The sequence below is a fragment of the Coregonus clupeaformis genome, chromosome 10, assembly GCF_020615455.1.
Source record: "Coregonus clupeaformis isolate EN_2021a chromosome 10, ASM2061545v1, whole genome shotgun sequence".
Taxonomy (NCBI): Eukaryota; Metazoa; Chordata; class Actinopteri; order Salmoniformes; family Salmonidae; genus Coregonus; species Coregonus clupeaformis.
This window is the reverse complement of record NC_059201.1, coordinates 43,922,655-43,944,917: the sequence shown is the minus strand read 5'-3', so window position 1 is coordinate 43,944,917 and position 22,263 is coordinate 43,922,655. Positions and strand designations below refer to the sequence as shown.

Sequence of the window (22,263 nt, the reverse complement as noted above, 5' to 3'; positions counted from 1 at the left end):
GGGCTTACTGGGACTATAATTTGTTTTTCAACAGGACAATGACCCAACACACCTCCAGTCTACTTATGGCCTCATGAAAAGCTTGAATCCAGTCATAGTGGCACGGCTAAAGTGAACCATGATGTGTCATGCTCAGAGTAAATCAAAGTCAACTCACCCTAAACTTTAGCACAATAATAAACACACCAAAGATAATAACACACTAAGGAACAGTTTCAGATACATCTTTATTGAATCCCCATCTCTGTATCAATTAGACAGAGATTGCAGACTCAAAAACAGTGTACAAAAACAGACATCTATAGAAAAGTATGCTTATATTGAAATATGTCCAAAGGTTTTATAACAAAACATGTAACTGAAAAAAAAAATTAAGTTCAACAATCTTGCAGAGTAGAGAGATAAAATACCAAGGTAACATACATATACAAATGTACATCTTCTGCATGTGTTTATGCGTACAAAAGTGTCATTGCAAGTTAATCTGCGCATGATTGACCATTTCGAGAGAAAGGTCCTTTTTTATCTCACATTTCAAATCCACTGCTGTGCACAATCAGTATTGGGAAGGCACTTTGCAACAGACCAACAGAATAAGACAAGAAAACGGCACAGGTAAGTATCCAAGCAATCAATCAATAAAAACATCCTATAAATTGAAGTACCAAAACAGGTGAGATAAACCAAACAATACCACCAGATGATTTGATTAGCATGTATGGGCGATCCCAAGTGTTGCCACAACCACCAATTATATAAGAGCATATTTCTAAACAGCATCGTCGCTCACTTATCCAATAAATAACACAAAACAGGCCTTAATAAACGCTTTTTACTCCATTCGCTGTGTGAAAAGCATCACTATTCAGTGGGGACATAAAAAGAGCTTAATATGACCTAAACAGACTGATTGATCAAAGCCATAGGTCATATCACTAAACTGGTAGTGGGTACACTACCAGAGCCAGGTAACAGCACAGTGAACTAGACCTGGGTTCAAATAGTATTTCATTTAGGTTGCCTGGCACAATAGAAGAGTCCCAAAAGTGCAAACCCACCCATCAGTCACTCCAGTCAGACTCAAACAAATGCTTTTCGGGTACTTTTTGAACCCAGGTCTACAGTGAACAGCGAAACCTCTGTCACTATCCAGTGAACAAACTCTCGCCCCATCCTCACCCCCAAAAACATTTATATCCAGAACAGTACACAGCAGATCATGGGCGTGCACTGTGAGGAAAACCTTTCAAATCAAACAACCACCACCAAAACCTACACGTCTCTTTCCATCATTGGCAAGGAAGGAAAAAAACATTTATATATACACACACACACACACACACACACACACACACACACACACACACACACAGGATCCCCATTAATTGACAAACTATTAAAATCAATCATTAGGTTTTATCATATATATACGCATTTCATATATATATGAATATATGAATGTTATATACACTTGTTACAATCACAATATAACTATAAATAAAAGCAGGAATGTACTGAAAGTAACAGAGCAAAATTATCGGACAAACAATACAGACTAAAAGCCTTCTGGTTGATTACATTCGGAGGACAAAAGCACACATATCAGAGCACCAAACACACAGACACACAGATATTTCAGCATACATGCTCTTTTAGTCGCTCCCTAGTAGGCCTCCCGTATCTAGCATAAATTAAGAGTAAAATCAGCACAGCACATTGACATCTCAAACATCAATTTATTAAAAAAAAAAAAACTGTGCACAAAGCGGACAGGGCAATCAATAAGTTAATAAAATATATTCTACATTTCTCACGATTTCTAATAGTCAAACCTGAAATTGGTCCCTGTTGAATATCCAGAACTGATTTAACAAGTATGTGACTAACAAATACATCTCTTCTTAAAAATGCCATAATAAGAGAATAAAACATTCTCAAATGTAACAGCCATAGTGAGGCATACGGTTTTATTCTTGCCCTGCAGAAACTGGTAGAATTGACTGATTCTATTATTATATTCAGAGTTGGACTAGAGGTCCACCTGCAGCCTCTCCCCATCAGTAGCTCTGTCTGAAGTAAGGGGAAAGCTTGGGTTAGAAGGTGTCACTGCAGCTGTGAAAACCATGTAGATAATAACAAAGCATTTCAAAATGACCCAGTCAACGTACGTACTAACCCATAGATTACCAGTATGACTAGGACCTCAGGGTATTTTCTGCATAGAAAAGTCTTGGCCGGGCAGCATATGTCCAAACAGTGAAAACGTATGTGGAAAAGATAATGGACCTAGGCCTATATATTTTTCAATAAGATCCTCTTTGGATCTAAATCAAAACTAGACAGTCAGGGATAATCTAAAATGTAAAAAAAAAAAAAAAAAAATTGTCATGGCATGGGGCCCCCATTGATTTTGTTATAATGTTTGAGTCACTCAGATAGCATAAGAACATAGATAAGCCATGGTAAATTGTGTACAAATGCAGGAAATTAGCTTTAAAATATATATTTTTTCCCTCAGCACCATGACAAAATGTGTGGAATTGCAAGAAACTAGCTTTAAAAACTGTAAAATGTTATCTCCACCGCATGGTGAAACTGCAGGAAATTAGATTTTAAAACAGCAACATCTTCTCTCTGCGCCCAAGAGGGCCTCTAAAATGTTTGGTCGGCGACCGTGCCATTGGCCACGCCCACTGCCACACCCACCACCTAAGCCCTATTTTGATAGAGAAAAAATCCTGGACCAGACATGATAATAACAATAACAGCATTGACTAATATATGTTTCTTATATGTGCGTGTGTTTGGTAATGGATCATAAGGGGATGGTTATGTCATAAACAATACAAATACAATAAAAACAAAAATATGATTTACGGTAGACTTCAAAGATAGACAGCAGATTCAAAAAAATCGTGTACTTTTTTTTTTAAGCTTAATGTTAAAATGATTCATGTTTATGTACATTTGATATATTGCTCTGAAATGGTATAGATGAAAACATTTATATTGATAGTAATAGCAAGGTCCATGACACAGAAAGGTGACAGAATGTGATAAACAACAACAGTGAGAGATGATGCCATCAACATCAAAGCAGTCTAAAGACAGTCTACAGACAACGTAAGAGTAGTCATTCCCTTCCATCTGATAGGCTGACAGACCTAGGGGCAACGTTCCCCCACTTTCCTTCAGACCTACGGGTCACTTCCCCCCCAGCTCCATCCCACTATGTCCTGCTTCAGAGTCCACCAGCGACGAGGCAAAGGCTGACTGGACGATCTGGAAGCCAAACGACTCCAGTAGAGACATGTTCTGTTGAGGGGAGAAGGGCGAGCCCAGGGAAGGACCCAGCTCCCCCAGACCTGACCCCGACCCTGCACCCACCACCAGACTCTTCTGGACCCCATGATGATGCACTCTGTTGACGTGCTTGTTGAGGTAGGATTTGGTGCGGAAGGTCTGGTTGCACTCGCTGCAGGGGAACTTTTTCTCTGGCGAGTCCTGGCTGGTCTTGGCTTTAGCGCCACCTGGTGGCGACCCCTGCACGGCCCCAGTACCGGCAGAGGCTCCATTGCAGGCGAATGGCGTCAGAGACCCAAGGTCCTCCCCCTCGGACTTGTGCAGGGATTTCATCTCGTCGCCATTGGACAGCTCCCTGAACGACGGCTCGTCTCCCTCAGATTCTCCCTGATGGGGGCATTTCCCAGCATTCTCTTGCCCGTCTGAGGTAAAGACAAAGGGGGTTGGGGGAGGGGGAAGTTGGGAGGAAAGGGAGAGATGGTGGCGTGGGAGAGATGGTGGGGGTTGGGGAGAGGGGAAGGACACAGGGGAAGGATAAGGGGAGAGAAAAGAAAAACGGGAAAATTAGGCCATGCGCACACAACACAAAATCTTTCTATTTAGACCACCAGGCAGCACTGCTCTCCACCACCAACACCACCTGCAACACGAACAGGACAGTTTAATGCTATGTGTACTAACCATCTACTCCCCTGACAAAACAATTCATATAATATTGTTTTTAAGTAGAATTGTACTGCAATTCTTAGAAGATATGTTGGTAATTCATATGAAATCAAAGTTTATTGGTCGCCTACACAGATTTGTAGATTTTACATTTTACATTTAAATTTTAGTCATTTAGCAGACGCTCTTATCCAGAGCGACTTACAGGAGCAATTAGGGTTAAGTGCCTTGCTCAAGGGCACATCGACAGTTTTTTCACCTAGTCGGCTCGGGGATTAGAACCAGCGACCTTTCGGTTACTGGCACAATGCTCTTAACCACTAAGCTACCTGTTACCGCCGTTGCAGCAAAATGCTTGTGTTTCTAGCTCCAACAGTGCAGTAATACCTAGCAATAATAATAAAATAAATATACACATAATCCAGATAAATACAAAAAAACTAGTTATGTAGGATGAGCCATGACTAGAACACAGTAAAGACATATAAAGTGGATGAAACAGTATGTAAACATTATTTAAGTGACAAGTGTTCAATGACTATGTACAGTGGGGAGAACAAGTATTTGATACACAGCCGATTTTGCAGGTTTTCCTACTTACAAAGCATGTAGAGGTCTGTAATTTTTATCATAGGTACACTTCAACTGTGAGAGACGGAATCTAAAACAAAAATCCAGAAAATCACATTGTATGATTTTTAAGTAATTAATTTGCATTTTATTGCATGACATAATTATTTGATACATCAGAAAAGCAGAACTTAATATTTGGTACAGAAACCTTTGTTTGCAATTACAGAGATCATACGTTTCCTGTAGGTCTTGACCAGGTTTGCACACACTGCAGCAGGAATTTTGGCCCACTCCTCTATACAGACCTTCTCCAGATCCTTCAGGTTTCAGGGCTGTCGCTGGGCAATACAGACTATCAGCTCCCTCCAAAGATTTTCTATTGGGTTCAGGTCTGGAGACTGACTAGGCCACTCCAGGACCTTGAGATGCTTCTTACGGAGCCACTCCTGAGTTTCCCTGGCTGTGTGTTTCGGGTCGTTGTCATGCTGGAAGACCCAGCCACGACCCATCTTCAATGCTCTTACTGAGGGAAGGAGGTTGTTGGCCAAGATCTCGCGATACATGGCCCCATCCATCCTCCCCTCAATACGGTGCAGTCGTCCTGTCCCCTTTGCAGAAAAGCATCCCCAAAGAATGATGTTTCAACCTCCATGCTTCATGGTTGGGATGGTGTTCTTGGGGTTGTACTCATCCTTCTTCTTCCTTCAAACACGGCGAGTGGAGTTTAGACCAAAAAGCTCTATTTTTGTCTCATCAGACCACATGACCTTCTCCCATTCCTCCTCTGGATCATCCAGATGGTCATTGGCAAACTTCAGATGGGCCTGGACATGCGCTAGCTTGAGCAGGGGGACTTGCGTGCGCTGCAGGATTTTAATCCATGACGGTGTAGTGTGTTACTAATGGTTTTCTTTGAGACTGTGGTCCCAGCTCTCTTCAGGTCATTGACCAGGTCCTGCCATGTAGTTCTGGGCTGATCCCTCACCTTCCTCATGATCATTGATGCCCCACGAGGTGAGATCTTGCATGGAGCCCCAGACCGAGGGTGATTGACCGTCATCTTGAACTTCTTCCATTTTCTAATAATTGCGCCAACAGTTGTTGCCTTCTCACCAAGCTGCTTGCCTATTGTCCTGTAGCCCATCCCAGCCTTGTGCAGGTCTACAGTTTTATCCCTGATGTCCTTACACAGCTCTCTGGTCTTGACCATTGTGGAGAGGTTGGAGTCTGTTTGATTGAGTGTTTGGACAGGTGTCTTTTATACAGGTAACAAGTTCAAACAGGTGCAGTTAATACAGGTAATGAGTGGAGAACAGGAGGGCTTCTTAAAGAAAAACTAACAGGTCTGTGAGAGCCGGAATTCTTACTGGTTGGTAGGTGATCAAATACTTATGTCATGCAATAAAATGCAAATTAATTACTTAAAAATCATACAATGTGATTTTCTGGATTTTTGTTTTAGATTCCGTCTCTCACAGTTGAAGTGTACCTATGATAAAAATTACAGACCTCTATATGCTTTGTAAGTAGGAAAACCTGCAGTGTATCAAATACTTGTTCTCCCCACTGTATATAGGGCAGCAGTCTCTAAGGTGCAGGGCTGAGTACCGGGTGGTAGCCGGCTAGAACAGTGACTAAGGCTCAGGGCAGGGTACTAGTGGCGACTGTTTAACAGTCTGATGGTCTGGAGAGTCTAAGAAGCGGTAGATCTGTTCTATGTGCGCTATTTCTATGCTTCCCGTTCTTAAGTTTCATTGTTGCGTCTTTTACTTTCAGTTTTGTACACCAGCTTCAAATGGCTGAAAATACATTATTTGTGGTTATTGAAAATATATGTGTCACAGTGGTTTAGATGGTACAATGATTCTCTACACTACGCAGAATTTTAGCAACCAGGAAATGGCGGAGTGATTTCTTCATATTGCAACTTTAACACGCTTAAAATACTTACATCGGCCACAGAGAACGAGAGCACACAGTTCTCGTGAGCATTGGGGGCCCGCGTCTCAATTTTGTTTTACTCGAAGCGGGTGAAGAAGGTCTTTAGTTCGTCACCAATAACAAGAGGAGACCTGCTTGGGCCAAGAAACACGAGCAACGGACAATAGTCTAGAGTACAAATTGGAGATTTTTGGTTCCAACCGCCATGTCTTTGTGAGACGCAGTGTGGGTGAACAGATGTGTAGTCTCCACATGTGTAGTTCCCACCGTAAAGCATGGAGGAGGAGGTGTTTGGTGTGGGGGTGCTTTGCTGGTGACACTGTCCGTGATTTATTTATAATTCAAGGCACACTTAACCAGCGTGGCTACCACAGCATTCTGCAGCGATACGCCATCCCAACTGGTTTGCGCTTAGTGGGACTATCATTTGTTTTCAACAGGACAATGACCCAACACACCTCCAGGCTGTGTAAGGGCTATTTTACCAATAAGGAGAGTGATGGAGAGCTGCATCAGATGACCTGGCCTCCACAATCCCCCAACCTCAACCCAATTGAGATGGTTTGGGATGAGTCGGACGGCAGAGTGAAGGAAAAGCAGCCAACAAGTGCTCAGCATATGTAGGAAAAGCATTCCAGGTGAAGCTGGTTGAGAGTTTGCCAAGAGTGTGCAAAGCTGTCATCAAGGCAAAGGGTGGCTATTTGAAGAATCTCAAATATAAAATATATTTTGATTTGTTTAACACTTTTTTGGTTACTACAGTGCCTTGCAAAAGTATTCATCCCCCTTCGCGTTTTTCCTATTTTGTTGCATTACAACCTGTACACAAAATAGTCCAAATTGGTGAAGTGAAAAAAATAACTTATTTCAAGAAATTAAAAAATTAAAAATAACCAAAAAGTGGTGCGTGCATATGTATTCACCCCCTTTGCTATGAAGCCCCTAAATAAGATCTGGTGCAACCAATTTCCTTCAGAAGTCACATAATTAGTTAAATAAAGTCCACCTGTGTGCAATCTAAGTGTCAGATGATCTGTCACATGATCTCGGTATATATACACCTGTTCTGAAAGGCCCCAGAGTCTGCAACACCACTAAGCAAGGGGCACCACCAAGCAAGCGGCACCATGAAGACCAAGGATCTCTCCAAACAGGTCAGGGATAAAGTTGTGGAGAAGTACAGATCAGGGTTGGGTTATAAAAAAATAACAGAAACTTTGAACAGCTCACGGAGCACCATTAAATCCATTATTTAAAAAATTGAAAGAATATGGCACCACAACAAACCTGCCAAGAGAGGGCCGCCCACCAAAACTCACGGACCAGGCAAGGAGGGCATTAATCAGAGAGGCAACAAAGAGACAAAAGATAACCCTGAAGGAGCTGCAAAGCACCACCGCGGAGATTGGAGTATCTGTCCATAGGACCACTTTAAGCCGTACACTCCACAGAGCTGGGCTTTACGGAAGCGTGGCCAGAAAAAAGCCATTGCTTAAAGAATAAAATAAGCAAACACATTTGGTGTTCGCAAAAAGGCATGTGGGAGACTCCCCAAACATATGGAAGAAGGTACTCTGGTCAGATGAGACTCAAATTTAGCTTTTTGGCCATCAAGGAAAACGCTATGTCTGGCGCAAACCCAACACCTCTCATCACTACGAGAACACCATCCCAATGTTTTTTATTGGCAGGGACTGGGAAACTGGTCAGAATTGAAGGAATGATGGATGGCGCTAAATACAGGGAAATTCTTGAGGGAAACCGGTTTCAGTCTTCCAGAGATTTGAGACTGGGACGGAGGTTCACCTTCCAGCAGGACAATGACCCTAAGCATACTGCTAAAGCAACACTCAAGTGGTTTAAGGGGAAACATTTAAATGTCTTGGAATGGCCTAGTCAAAGCCCAGACCTCAATCCAATTGAGAATCTATGACTTAAAGATTGCTGTACACCAGCGGAACCCATCCAACTTGAAGGAGCTGGAGCAGTTTTGCCTTTAAGAATGGGCAAAAATCCCAGTGGCTAGATGTGCCAAGCTTAAAGAGACATACCACAAGAGACTTGCAGCTGTAATTGCTGCAATAGCTGGCTCTACAAAGTATTGACTTTGGGGGGTGAATAGTTTTGCACGCTCAAGTTCAGTTTTTTTGTCTTATTTCTTGTTTGTTTCACAAAAAAAGTATTTTGCATCTTCAAAGTGGTAGGCATGTTGTGTAAATCAAATGATACAAACCCCCAAGAAATCCATTTTAATTCCAGGTTGTACGGCAACAAAATAGGAAAAATGCCAAGGGGGGGTGAATACTTTGGCAAACCACTGTACATGATTCCATATGTGTTATTTCATAGTTTTGATGTCTTCACTATTATTCTACAATTGCGACTCCACTTTGTCCCTGTACTGTAGTTTTGCCTCTGATTGCCTTACTGAGGTCGTAGCTGGTCTGTTTGTACACGTCTATGTTCCCAGACATCTTACCATGGTTAAATGTGGTGGTTTGGGCTTTCAGTTTTGCGTGAATGCTGCCATCTATCCACGGTTTTTGGTGTGGATAAGTTCTAAATCGTCACAGTGGGAAAAACATCCTCTATGCACTTCCTGATGAACCCAGTCACAGAGTCAGTGTATACGTCAATACTATTTTCAGAGGCGACCCAGAATATTTCCCAGTCAGCGTGATCAAAACAATCTTGAAGCATAGATTCCGATTGGTCAGACCAACGTTGAACAGTCCTTATCATGGGAGCTTCCTGTTTAAGTTTCTGCCTATAGGTTGGGAGGAGCAGAATGGAGGCGTGATCTGATTTGCCGAAGGGAGGGTGGGGAAGGGCCTTCTAGCCGTCCCGGAAGGAAGAGTAGCAATGATCCAGGGTCCGTGTTGCGTGTCTAGCACAGGAGATGTGTTGATAGAATTTCGGTAGCGTTTTCCCCAGATTTCCTTTATTTAAGTCCCCAGCTACAATAAATGCAGCCTTAGGATATGCGGTTTCCAGCTTGCACATAGTCCAGTGTAGTTCCTTGAGAGCCGTCGCGGTGTCGGCTTGGGGTGGAATATACACTTCAGTGACGATGACTGAAGAACATTTTCTTGAGAGGAAATGTGGTCACCATTTGATGGTGAAGTATTCCAGATCGGGAGAACAAAAGGACTTGAGTTCCTGTACGTCACCACATTCACACCATGAATTGTTAATCATGAAACAAACCCCTCCGCCTTTTCTTTTCCCGGAGAGTTCTTCCTTCCTGTCCGCGCGATGGACGGAGAACCCCGCTGGCTGAACGGACGGGAACAATATATTCGGAGAGAGACATTATTCCGTAAAACAGAGTATGTTACAGTCCCGGATGTCTCTCTGGAAGGAGATCTTCGCCCTGAGCTCGTCTACTTTATTGTCCAGGGACTGAACATTAGCGAATAATATACTTATAGGAACAGAGGGCACGTTTGTTCAGATTATGCGGTAAGCAGACATTCCGCAGCTTCATTCATTTACCCAATAGATAATATGCTTTTCATTGAGAGCAAAGTCTGTTTCTTCTTTGTGAGTTTCGGGCAAAAAACGCAATTCTACACAACAGCTTTTTGTGTTTATTGATAGCATGCCATGGCAGATTAGTTTAGCTCTGATTGAACACTGTACAATATCAGCCCAGAATATCTGACATGAAATAGGCCAGGTTTGGACAAATTTGATGTAGGTGGGGGCCCACAAAACATCTGAACTCATCATGAGGGGGCAGCAGTGGCTGCGTACCCACATCCATACCCACACATGCAGTCAGAGCCTTTTGGGGGCCCTAAGTGACATTTTGTTCCCTCCCCCCACCTTGCGAGCAAAACATTTTAGCAGCTCCCCCTCTTGACAGCGGAGAGAAACAAATTACATTTTAGAGTTTATCTTCTGCAATTCTACACATTTTGCCATGGGGCGTAGAGAAAATGCTTCAGTTTTGTAACACATTTCATGTAATTCTACTCATTTTGCCATGGGGCAGATAAATAAATGAGCAGTTTTACAGCGAATTTCCTGCAGTTCTACACATTTTGCCATAGGGTGGAGTTAAATGTTTGCATTTTTTAATGACATCTGACTGAGTGACTAACAAAATTAATGGGGCCTCCCCGGTCGGTAATTCGACCATGATTACTTCAAGTTTAGATCGCTGGCTAGACTAACTTACCAATCCAACAATTGCTGACATGGGTTAATTAAGTGACTGTCAGTGACTGACATAACAAGAGAAACTGCTATTCTACTATTTTAACTCTCAACAGTAAGTTGAGACCCCAAGTGAGTTCCTAAAAAAAAGGCCTACAAAAGGGGGGCCGCCAGTTGCCCATCCCTGAAATAGGCCATTGTATCGGCTGATACAGATGTCATGTTTTTATCACGATACCAAAACCACATCGGAACTACTCCTGCGACATCTCATGTCTCCACATCCGCAAACTTCTAGCGGCTTATTTCCAGGAAACCTTTTGCTCATGCATCCAGTCAACCAAATGTCCTTTACTCTTTATACACATGCACCCATAGAGGTTGGAATCTCCTCATCCAACCAACCCTTTACAGTGGAACCCTTGTTACCCGTCCAATCAGTGGGCCTAGTTAGCGCCCAGGCCCGGCCCAGACCCCACCCTCCGGCTAGCCCGTACTGACCTGGCAGAGGCCTGTGGAGGGGGTGGAACCCAGGCAGGCCGGCAGAGCATTCCCAGAAATACGGAGCCCCCCCAGGCCCTGGTTTCCCCAGGAGCAGCTCGGGCTGCAGGCCCAGGAAGGGAGGGCCGGGCTGGGGGAGAAAGCAGTGACCCTCTGCCTCTTGGAAGGTGACCAGCAGCCGGCGACTGTTGCACAGGTCTATACCAACGACAGACAAACACCAAGCCACCGACAGAGAGTAGAGTGGGGACAGCAAAGACAACAGACAAGGCCAGAGGAAACCATACAGTCAATGTAGTCCGAATATTATTCAGACCTTACTAGGTCTTTCACTTAGTAGCTTTACTTTGTCCAGTGAATGAAACTTTTTCCTGTATTACTTGCCAAGCCAGCAGACTGCTAGTCTGTTCTAGAGAATTGAATGTTTGCAATGGTATTTCTTCTCTGTAAAATAACTTTTTCCTTTATGAAGTCTACAGCTATTCTTTATGCTATTCCTTTCTATTTCCTTTATAAAATATATTTTTTCTTTCATCCATTCTCTTATCAGCTCCTCCAACTCACTTTAACACTACTACTCAATCCTTGAGCCTCGAACATGGTTCTGTCTGCAGCACAGGCCCCTCATCTCATGCCAATCAGGCCAAAACAGTTGACAATGGTGCTGAATGAAGATGCTATGAAATCTGTTATGATCAGAGTCACACTACAATGGCACATCCAAGGCAGTGACATTCTACAGTTCTTTATTCTAAATAAAAGCAGCTGGTCAATTGATTTTGAATTCTGGCATTCCGCTACATTTCAACGATTTTAGATTGGAGATAGGTGATCACTAGGAACCCCATTTCTACAACCAGAAAACTGATTTTTGCCCAGAATCTAAACTTCTCTCTCTACACTGCTTTGGCTCTCTCTCTCTGCCAGAGTCTGACATACTGTACAGCCAAATCCATAGGCTGTTGCTGGTTGCCATGGCAATAATATAGTTGAAAAAAGCTCCAGTGAATCCAGACGAACATTGCACAATACTGTATGACCCAATAGACATGCAACAACATTAGTGCATCGTTTAGCCAATGGCCACAAGGCGATGGAGATGACAGCAAGCAACAAACAGCGTTTTCAGACAGCGTTCACATTGCCATGCTGAACAGAGACAGATGGGTGTAGCACTAAGGCTATTAAGCTTAACAGTCTCTGTGTGTCTGAGCCTTGATTTGGAAAATGGGGTGGCATACATCCACTTCTTTGTTGTAGCTATTGATGAGCTGAGTCCCTGACAACCTGCAGTGTCCCAAAATGTACCACTGGGGGGCAGTGCCCCATTAAAAAAGATGCCAAAGGCTGCAATTACATTTTTTATTTCATCTTGATTAAGTAATCTTTTTATTTCAAGGCCTATAAAGATTCTAACCTATTGAGTAAAAGTTATCCTTATTAAAAGATTAATTCACATGATCTATATGTTTAGTAAAAAGCAAAACGTGAAGTTCCCCATTCAACTTCTTCTCACTTTCCTCCTCCTCTCTTCTCAATAAAGCCATACAGAAGAGCACCCCATTTTAAATCGTCTGAGGTGTTTGTTGTGCCCACCATCGTTTGAGACAGCATACTCTAGAATACAGGCTGGGTGTCATTTTTTGGCAGATAAATGTACTAAAATGTGAATACAATTGACATTTCAACTTTCTCAAATTGAACCACAAAGATGGAAATCAGTAAATGTTGTATTGAGTGGGAATATACACTGTTTTAAATTAAAAACTGTCAATACCATAGGAAACCTATTGAACTCATAGAAATATGCATAATAGAATAGACATTCAACTTGGCATTTGATAGTGGGTGGACCGGCCGCCATCTTTCTGTAGTAATTGGAAGCTAATGTTTCAATGGTGTACCAGCTAAATTGCAGTGGTCTGAAGGGATAAGTCCATTCTATGAACTCTACTATGATTGAAATGAAGCCCACCCTGTATTCAAAAGTATGCAGTGTCTCAACCAATGACGGGCACAACAAACACCTCAGATGATGTAAAATAGGGTCTAAGGTCTTCACGGGTCAACCTGAACCGAATACCCGAGACCTGAGTAGGTCCAGGTCCAAAATACTAACGTTTCCCTCGGGTCCGGGTTGGGTCCTGTTTCATTGTCATCGGGTCTATATAACTACAGGTGATAGACCAGAGTGGACCTGACCACGGCTCTGCATAGCCTATAGCACAGGGATTGGCAACTTTTGTAGGCCCGTGGTTCAATTTCCACAACAACAAAAAACGTGAAAGTGTTATTTATATTTTATATTTGAGATTCTTTAAAGTAGCCACCCTTTGCCTTGATGACAGCATTGCACACTTTTGGTATTCTCTCAACCAGCTTCATGAGGTAGTCACCTGGACTGCATTTCAATTAACAGGTGTGTCTTGTTAAAAGTACATTTGTGGAATTTCTTTCCTTCTTAATGCGTTTGAGCCAAACAGTTGTGTTGTGACAAGGTAGGGGTGGTATACAGAAGATAGCCCTATTTGGTAAAAGACCAAGCCCATATTATAACAAGAACAGCTCAAATAAGCAAAGAGAAACGACAGTTCATCATTACGTTAAGACATGAAGGTCAGTCAATACGGAAAATGTCAAGAACTTTGAAAGTTTCTTCAAGTGCAGTTGCAAAATCCATCAAGCGCTATGATGAAACTGGCTCTCATGAGGACCGCCACAGGAAATGAAGACCCAGAGTTACCTCTGCTGCAGAGGATAAGTTCATTAGAGTTAACTGCACCTCAGATTGCAGCCCAAATAAATGCACACACATCTCAACATCAACTGTTCAAAGGAGACTGTGTGAATCAGGCCTTCCTGGTCGAATTGCTGCAAAGAAACCACTACTAAAGGACACCAATAGGAAGAAGAGACTTGCTTGGGCCAAGAAACACGAGCAATGGACATTAGACCGGTGGAAATCTGTCCTTTGGTCTGATGAGTCCAAATTTGAGATTTTGGGTTCTAATCGCCGTCTTTGTGAGACGCAGAGTAGGTGAACGGATGATCTCCGCATGTGTGGTTCCCACCGGGAAGCATTGAGGAGGAGGTGTGATGGTGCTTTGCTGGTGACACGGTCTGTGATTTTGTTAGAATTTTACAGCACACTTAACCAGCATCGCTACCACAGCATTCTGCAGCGATACGCCATCCCATCTGGTTTGCGCTTAGTGGGACTATAATTTGTTTTTCAACAGGACAATGACCCAAAACACACCCCAGGCTGTGTAAGGGCTATTTGACCAAGAAGGAGAGTGACGGAGTGCTGCATCAGATGACCTGGCCTCCACAATCACCCGACCTCAACCCAATTGAGATGGTTTGGGATGAATTGGACCACAGAGTGAAGGAAAAGCAGCCAACAAGTGCTCAGCATATGTGGGAACTCCTTCAAGACTGTTGAAAAAGCATTCCAGGAGAAGCTGGTTGAGAGAATGCCAAGAGTGTGCAAAGCTGTCATCAAGGCAAAGGGTGGCTATTTGAAGAATCTCAAATATAACATATTTTTATTTGTTTAACACTTTTTTGGTTACTACATGATTCCATGTGTTATTTCATAGTTTTGATGTCTTCACTATTATTCTACAATGTAGAAAATAGTAAAAAATAAAGAAAAACCCTTGAATGTGTAGGTGTGTCCAAACTTTTGACTGGTACTGTGTGTATATATATATATATATATATATATATATATAATAATATAATATATATATATATATATATATATATATATATATATATTACTGTTGAGAGTCAGAATAATAGAATACACAAGGTGCAATTACAAAATTTGGTTGTGCATCAGCAGTCACTCAATTAGCCCATGTCAGCAAACATTCTTTAGATTAGCAAATTAGTTGGATAGGCTATCTAAAAATGTAGTAATCATGGTCAAATTACCAACCGGGGGACACCCATTGATTTTGTTAGTCACTCAGATATCATATTAAAAACTGCAAACATTTCTCTCCACCCCATGGCAAAATGAGTAGAATTGCAGGAAATGAGATATAGAATTGCTAAATCTTCTCTCTGCCTCATGGTAAAATGTGTAGAATTACAGCAAATTTGCTTTAAAACTACAATATTTTCTCTACACCCCATGGAAATTGTAGAATTGCAGGAAATTAACTCTAACATTTTCTCTACGCTGTCAAGAGGCTAGGGCCGGCTCTGTGTGGGTATGGATGTGGGTAGCAGACCTGCGAGCCACTGTGGCCCCTCATGATGTTTGCTGATTTTTTGGGGGGTCCCCTCCACCATCAACGTTGCCCATCCCTGCTATAGCATATTTATTTTACACTAATAAAGGTGAATTTATTAACTTATAGAAGGCCTAGCCAACATATAAAGACCTATTAGTTAACCAGAAGAGCAACTTGGCTGACAAACATACTTTTGTCACTTGGGTCCAATCGGGTCTAAATCCGAATCCGTTAGGGTACGGGTAGAGTCTAGGTCTGGTTGTTATTAGGTCCGTTCGGGTCTGATTGTTCTCAGGTCCGGGTCCAACTTTTTGGACCCAAGAAGACCTCTAGTCTAAGCTACACCATACGTTTACGCGTTTTTGAGATAATTTACATTAAAAGGTAAAAAGATTACACAAATAGTTTAACAACCCTGTTTGTTTCAAATGATATCAAACTCAACCGTTTATCTTTTTACAGTGACGGAGACATGGATGTCTCATGGTAGGGTGGGTATGCAAAATGGGTCAACTATGAACACCTCGATCTCCGGAATGTTTCGGCATTCAGGTCCGAAAAGTCACTTTCTAACAACCTCCATCATGGGCAAACAGGTTATGAAGGTTTCGTTCAAATCAAAAGGGGTGCAGTCAGAAAGTGATTTAATTAATACAGAACCACCCTATACATCATTTCAGCCAGGACAGCCAGATCAGCCAGCTTGTATGTATGGCGCTTCTTCTGAAGACAGTGTCCCTACCGTTAGCTGATGGAGGCACAGAGAGCAGATGGATCCTTTGGCGTTAGCATTACTGCACAGGCATAGGCAGGAATGCCTATATATTTTATGTGTGCATGTGTTTGTGTATGCTTGTGTTTTTGCTCTAAAGACAGATGCAGCATGTTTTCCCCACAAGCAGCAGCAGAGCAGATTATGATCAATACAAAGCAATAAAGAGACATATGCTAGGGGGCAGGGTGGAGCGGAGCGGGGTGGGCGGCTGCTTGCCTTCCACTGCGCACTGGCGTCCCGTGTGGTAGGGGGTGCCGCCATGGTTCTGCAGCTCAGGGAAGGCACCGTGTGCTGGGGCGGTAGAGGGGAGTAATGGTGAGCCGTGGTGCGTTTTTACGTGCACCTTAAGGTAGGATGCAGTGGAGAAACCTGGAAACCAGGAGAAGAACACAGAACAAAAGGGCAGTGGCACTACACATCCAGCAGGGAGAGAATGGATGCCCCCTGTTGTTATGTACCCAAAGATGACTGTGGGACAACAACAACAAAAAATTGTTCCCACATCCACCTTTCGTGAAACTGTTTTATATTTTCATGCAGACAAGCATAAGAGCTGGTACCAGGGATAATAATATGATTTTGTTGAACTGAGCTGAGCTTTTGGAAGTGCATCTAACTTCAAAAGGCAAGGAAGAATGTGAACCTACAAAAGGAAGGGTAACCTCAAGCAAGAGTCAACAATGTGCAACCCCTGTTCTCTATTATCTAAGCTATTAGGCCTACCACAAGAATGACACCATGTCTAGCCAGGTAAATCAAGACAAAAGAAGCAAGTCAACCCAATACAGACAAACTGCACAGAGGGGGGGGGCAGAAATAATCTACAGTAGTACACACAATCAGGTAAGACAAACAAGTCTTGAAACCTTAACATATGAAATCAAGCCTTTCTCAAATAAAACAATAGCACTATCTGCTAGGAGCAGCTGACACCACCATTTTGGACAAATCATTAACCATCAATTACTTTACTACATTAATGAGACCTGTGTTGCATTAACATACTGACTGTACAAGATAGTAAATTGGAATGGCAGCAAGAGAATGTTCAGAGAGGACAACAACAAACAAGAAGCAACCATGGTGACTGCCAACCAATAACTGATGCACGAGCATTGTAAAGTGGGGTCCGAGATTATTGACACCCTTGATAAAGATGAGGAAGAATTAATTATTTATTTTATATAGTCAAATACTGAGCTATTTTGTATGCTCCAAAAAATTGGGAAATTATATTATTTTATACTTATACAATTGCTCATAGATAGAGATTTTGTTTAACAAGTAATACTTTTTTTTCTCAGAGAACCCAATACCTACTGTAAAATATGGTGGTGTATCTTTCATGTTAGGGGGATATTTTGCTTCCACTGGTCCTGGGGCCCTTGTTAAGGTCAACGGCATCATGAACTTTACCCAGTACCAGGACATTTTTGCCAAAAACCTGGTTGTCTGCCAGGAGGCTGAAACTTGGCCACAAGTGGATCTTCCAGCAAGACCATAACCCCAAGCACACATCAAAATCCCAAAAGAAAATGGTTAATTGGCCACAAAATATGCATTTTACAATGGTCATCTCAGTCTATGGATGTGAAACCCATTGAAAACCTGTGGTTTGAATTGAAGAGGGCAGTCCATAAGTGCAGACTAAGGATATCAAGGATCTGGAAGAATTCTGTATGGAGGAATGGTCTAAGATCCCTCCCAATGTGTTCTACAACTCATAAAACATTTTAGAAAAAGGCTCAGTGCCGTTATCCTTGCAAGGTGAGGTATTGAAAACAGGGGTGTCCATTTTTACCCCTACCTTTTTGAGAAAAAAACATTACTTGTTAAACAAAATCTCTTTCTCTGAGCAATTGTTTTAGTATAAAATAATATAATTTCCCAAATTTTTGGAGCATACAATATAGCTCAGTATTTGAATTATATATTTCATACAGTCATTTTTGTTTATCTTTACCAAGGGTGTAAATTATTTCAGACCCCACTGTATGTACTACCTTTATACTTAGTATCATTGTGATTCATGTGGGTCTGTTATATGTGTTTACGTCTCGTGTGCTCCTTGCTGCAAAACCAACTTGAAAAACAGTGGACAACCCATGCAGACACTACAACTATGAACTGCAGATAGCCCGTGATTGCAGGTCACAAGCTTTTATGTAGAAAGCAACCCAAATTCTTTGCACCAGCTGAGGTAGTTACTATAGTATTAGATTTGAATAGTAAAAATATTGGTAGATCATCCTTGTTGCTTGTGGCAAGATGGAAATACCATGCTGGAAGAGAGGCAGGCTAACAAGAAAACACATACAAATCTAAGAAACAAGAAGACACAGTCATAGAATGGAAGCCTGACAGGTATGAGGAGATGATGCTGCACACTAGGCCTGAGGTTACCTTTGTTGCATATGCTACAGTAGTTGTGAGGTCCTTCACTGTGTTTCTTGAGGTGGTCGGTCATGTACGCAGCCCGGAGGTACTTCCCACATACCTGGCACGGGATCTTGTCCTCGTGGCAAGCCAGGTGGGACCGCAGGCGATCTCTTGTAGCAAAGGAGGCATTACAAATCTGAAGAGGAGGAAAATACAGGTAAAGAACATGCCCTCATACATGTTACGTACAGAAACAGTATTCATTTACCATCAACCATATTCTAATCAACAAGAATGAGTATGTTTACATGCACACTAATAATTCCATATTTAATTGACTTTGGCAGTAGGCCGAGTATGGCAGTAGTCATGTAAACACTTTACTCTGCTTATCTTAAAGATGCACTACGCAAAAATCCCTCTGCCATTTCCTGGTTGCCAAAATTCAAATCGTTTGCTTAATTTTTGTTTATGTGACAAAACAAGCAAGTATAATGTAGAGTCATTCTAGTATCTAAACCACTGTGAAATATATTTTCCAAAACCAAAAATATAGTACTTTCAGCGGTTTGAAGCTGGTGTACAAACCCGAAAGTAAAAGATGCAAAAACTAAATTTAAGAACGAGGAGCATAGAAATAGCACACATAGAACAAATATAGCGCTTCTTATAATCTATAACACATATTGCTATGTGAATTTGGTCAGGTTGTCCATAAAGTTACATATTGCAGCTTTAAAATCGGTGTAACGTCAAAATCAAAGTAAGCATATGCGGATTAAAACACCTGGTTTTCTGACATGTAAACAGCTTAATCAGCATTCCAGCGGTGTACTTGATCTGTGCATGTGCCAGCACCGGTAGTCTCCCTCTTATGCACTAGTGAAGTGAGTTTTAAAAAACTGAAATCGTTTTCACATACACATTTTTCAAAAATAACATGGTACGTTGGTAGAACGTTTACTTTGATTGCCGATTTTCTGCATTTATTTAAGTCCCATCAGGTAGCCTGATTTCAGATGTGTCCATGTAAACAGGATTATTAGAGAAATCGTTCATCTTGCAAAGCATGTAAACGTTTTAAACAAACTATTATATTAGTTTGGGTTGTCATTGAGTAACCGTACTCAATCATTAAAACAAGCAGTGACAGATTTGAAGTGTATTGTTCATTCATTGTGACAAATATTGCATCCACATCAACTCTCCTAAGAGAATCCAGTTGTTACTATTGTCTCACCTGGCATTTATGGGGTCTCTCTGTTGTGTGAACCTGCTTGATGTGCCCATTCAGATGGTCTGGCCTGAATAAAACAAACATAGGCATGTTGAGACAGATGCAGACAGTACACAAATGATTCTGAGTAAGAAGACAATTTGTCTTTATTTTCCCTCAAACACAGAATGCTTAGAATAGAATAGGGAATTCCCCTGGAAGTAGTGCTGGTAATGTAGACCTACCATAATAATTGTCCATAGCTCACCTTGAAAACCCCTTTCCACAGCTTTGACAGACGTAAGGTTTGCCCACAGATCCATCGTGTGACCGCACATGGTATGACATCCTGTCCTTGCGCTTGAACCGCAGGCCACAGACATGGCAAGCATATGGCTTTTCCCCGGAATGAGACAATTTGTGTCGGTTCAGGTGGTATACATCCCGGAACACCTTTCCACAAATGTCACAGCCAACGTGACGTCTCGTCCTCTCTCGTTTACGGCTGTTATCTACTGTTCCATGCAAGGGCATGCCATTCTCCAACAGACCGGGCTGACCAGAGTGCGTTATCAAGGTAGGGCCGCCTCCGATACTCGCGCCATGGCTGGAAGCTCCATGCTGCGCTTCGTGATTTCTCAACCGCACAGCCTCTGTAAATGCTTTGCCACATATTCCACAAGGAAATAGCTGCTCAATGTCTTCTTTAACGTCAGAGGTGTTGTGGTTGTAATGTATATGCTCTATGGCTGTCACCTTCTTTGGTCGCCCCCTGCCTCTCTTGGAACCCGGAAAGCCCTCTTCTTGGAACGGGTTGCCCGTCTTCTCTGATGGAGACACGGGCTGCAGGACTGGCATAGTGGACTGGGGGCTACCATCCGACACGACAGTGTCATTGGCATGACTTCCGTCCACATTATGTGTTTGCCCATTATTGCCATTCCCATTTGACATGTTGTCTACGGCTAATTTGAAACCCAATTCAGAGCCCCCCGTGGCACGGAACAAACTGACGTCTCCTCCTCGAGAGGGTGGTACAAGGATTTGTACATTGGACTGTTTGATTACTTCTTGGCATATCTCGATGACAGAACGCATTAACAGAAACTTAGCAGCTGTCATCAACTCGGGGAAACATTCCAATTGTACCACAATCCTAGAGGTGTAGACAAAGTCCAAAATGTCTTTAAAAACTTTGGGGCTTATCGTATGCATCTCAAGTTCTTTTGCCTCCCCGTCGCCCTCCGTTTGACAACCAAAAACGGACTCGAAGTACTCGCTGCACGCCGCCAGTACCGCCTTGTGGGCAGGGAAGCTCTCTTCGCCAACGCGCAAGATCACATCGCAAAACCTGCCTCCATCTTTCCTCTGAATGTTGAGGTTGTGTAGCATCTGCGCGCTATGATTGCTCACCTGATAGGTGTATGAAGAATTCCACGACTGCTCCGCTATTCTCTCCATGCCGAATTCATTCAACATCAATTTAGGTTAGCGACTAGGGGTGGAGAAACAAATAGTGTATACAGCTCAATAGTCGGGGTAAATTAAATAAAAACACACGACGACCACCCTTCCCTCTTTAGCATCTAAACGTTAGCAGCAGGGAAAAATGGCAGCCCCCCAGCTTCCTGTGAACTTTAACCTTTTCGTTTCAAAGTGGGGGGGGTATCGTTCTATATTTTCACATCACTTTTAGACATACACTATGTAGAGTATCTGATCTAAAAGCTATTATTCTAATAGACACTATAGCTATTTAGGATACATGAGGTGGGGTTGAAGTTGTGAAATACGTTCATAATATTCCTCTTCCTGGTTTCTCCCTTCACATTTTTTTAAATCCAAAAAGCCCCCTCCCCCAGCCGCTGCTGAGAAAAGGCTGACCGTCTAGCTTTCAGAACGAAAAGGGTGCGACCGTGCGCATGTTAGAATATAATACAGTACAAAAAAAAGTTGAAATATACAGACAGGACTCCAACCATAACTTTGATGTTGCATTATTTTATAACCCGTCCCATTCTGACTGTACACAATATTCTATAAAACATGTATATGTGTTGCTGCCATTCACACATTGCAGAGGCCTATGGAGAATTGCAATTTTAAAGGCGCTACCCGCATATGCAAATAGCCCGCTCATATTCTGACAGTAAGGCAAAGTAATTGTGAGAACCGAAACTCAATTTGAAATTCCATGTTCGTCAGTGTCACCCCAAAAGCAGAAAGGTAAACAAACCATGAGGGACATTCAATAAGATTGGGAGAAAAAACGAAAACGTGTCTGCTTTCCTTAAACTGTCCAGATCTATGAAATATGACAATTACAATGAGTGAGTTTTCCTTAATATAAAAAGCAGCATTTCTGTTCGAATGGTGTGGGCATACCCTAACATAATGGTGTGTGTACCAGTCATTATTCACCCAAGTACACTGCTGATTGGCCAGCTCAGCCAATATGACATGTTCTATGAGTAAATGGCAAGCATATTTTATTAAACAGT

At 42.3% G+C, this 22,263-nt stretch overlaps 1 protein-coding gene across 2 annotated transcripts; it reads right to left on the bottom strand.

Moving 5' to 3' along the window:
• Positions 1-208: 208 nt before the first annotated feature.
• patz1 (POZ/BTB and AT hook containing zinc finger 1) lies at positions 209-21,370 on the bottom strand. Of its 2 annotated transcripts, none has more exons than XM_041887880.2 (4): positions 20,031-21,370; positions 19,787-19,850; positions 18,571-18,742; positions 209-3,725 (listed from the first exon to the last, which is right to left on the bottom strand). In XM_041887880.2, exons 1-4 carry the CDS (start codon positions 21,239-21,241, stop codon positions 3,205-3,207), a joined length of 1,968 nt encoding a protein of 655 aa, XP_041743814.2. In that variant the 5' UTR covers positions 21,242-21,370; the 3' UTR covers positions 209-3,204. The 2 variants fall into 2 exon arrangements, with proteins under 2 accessions (XP_041743814.2, XP_041743813.1); XM_041887879.2 differs by lacking the exon at positions 209-3,725 and adding an exon at positions 15,815-16,536.
• Between the last annotated feature and the right edge of the window lie 893 nt (positions 21,371-22,263).

What these genes read in the sequence shown, in the direction of transcription:
- patz1 (XM_041887880.2), bottom strand. Translation starts at nt 21,241, where the DNA reads ATGTTGAATGAATTCGGCATGGAGAGAATAGCGGAGCAGTCGTGGAAT. An exon ending in TGTGGAAAGGGGTTTTCAAG is followed by an intron (nt 19,851 to 20,030) that starts GTGAGCTATGGA and finishes TGTTTTATTCAG; the next exon opens with GCCAGACCATCTGAATGGGC. An exon ending in CTGTAGCATATGCAACAAAG is followed by an intron (nt 3,726 to 18,570) that starts GTAACCTCAGGC and finishes TCTTTACCTCAG; the next exon opens with ACGGGCAAGAGAATGCTGGG.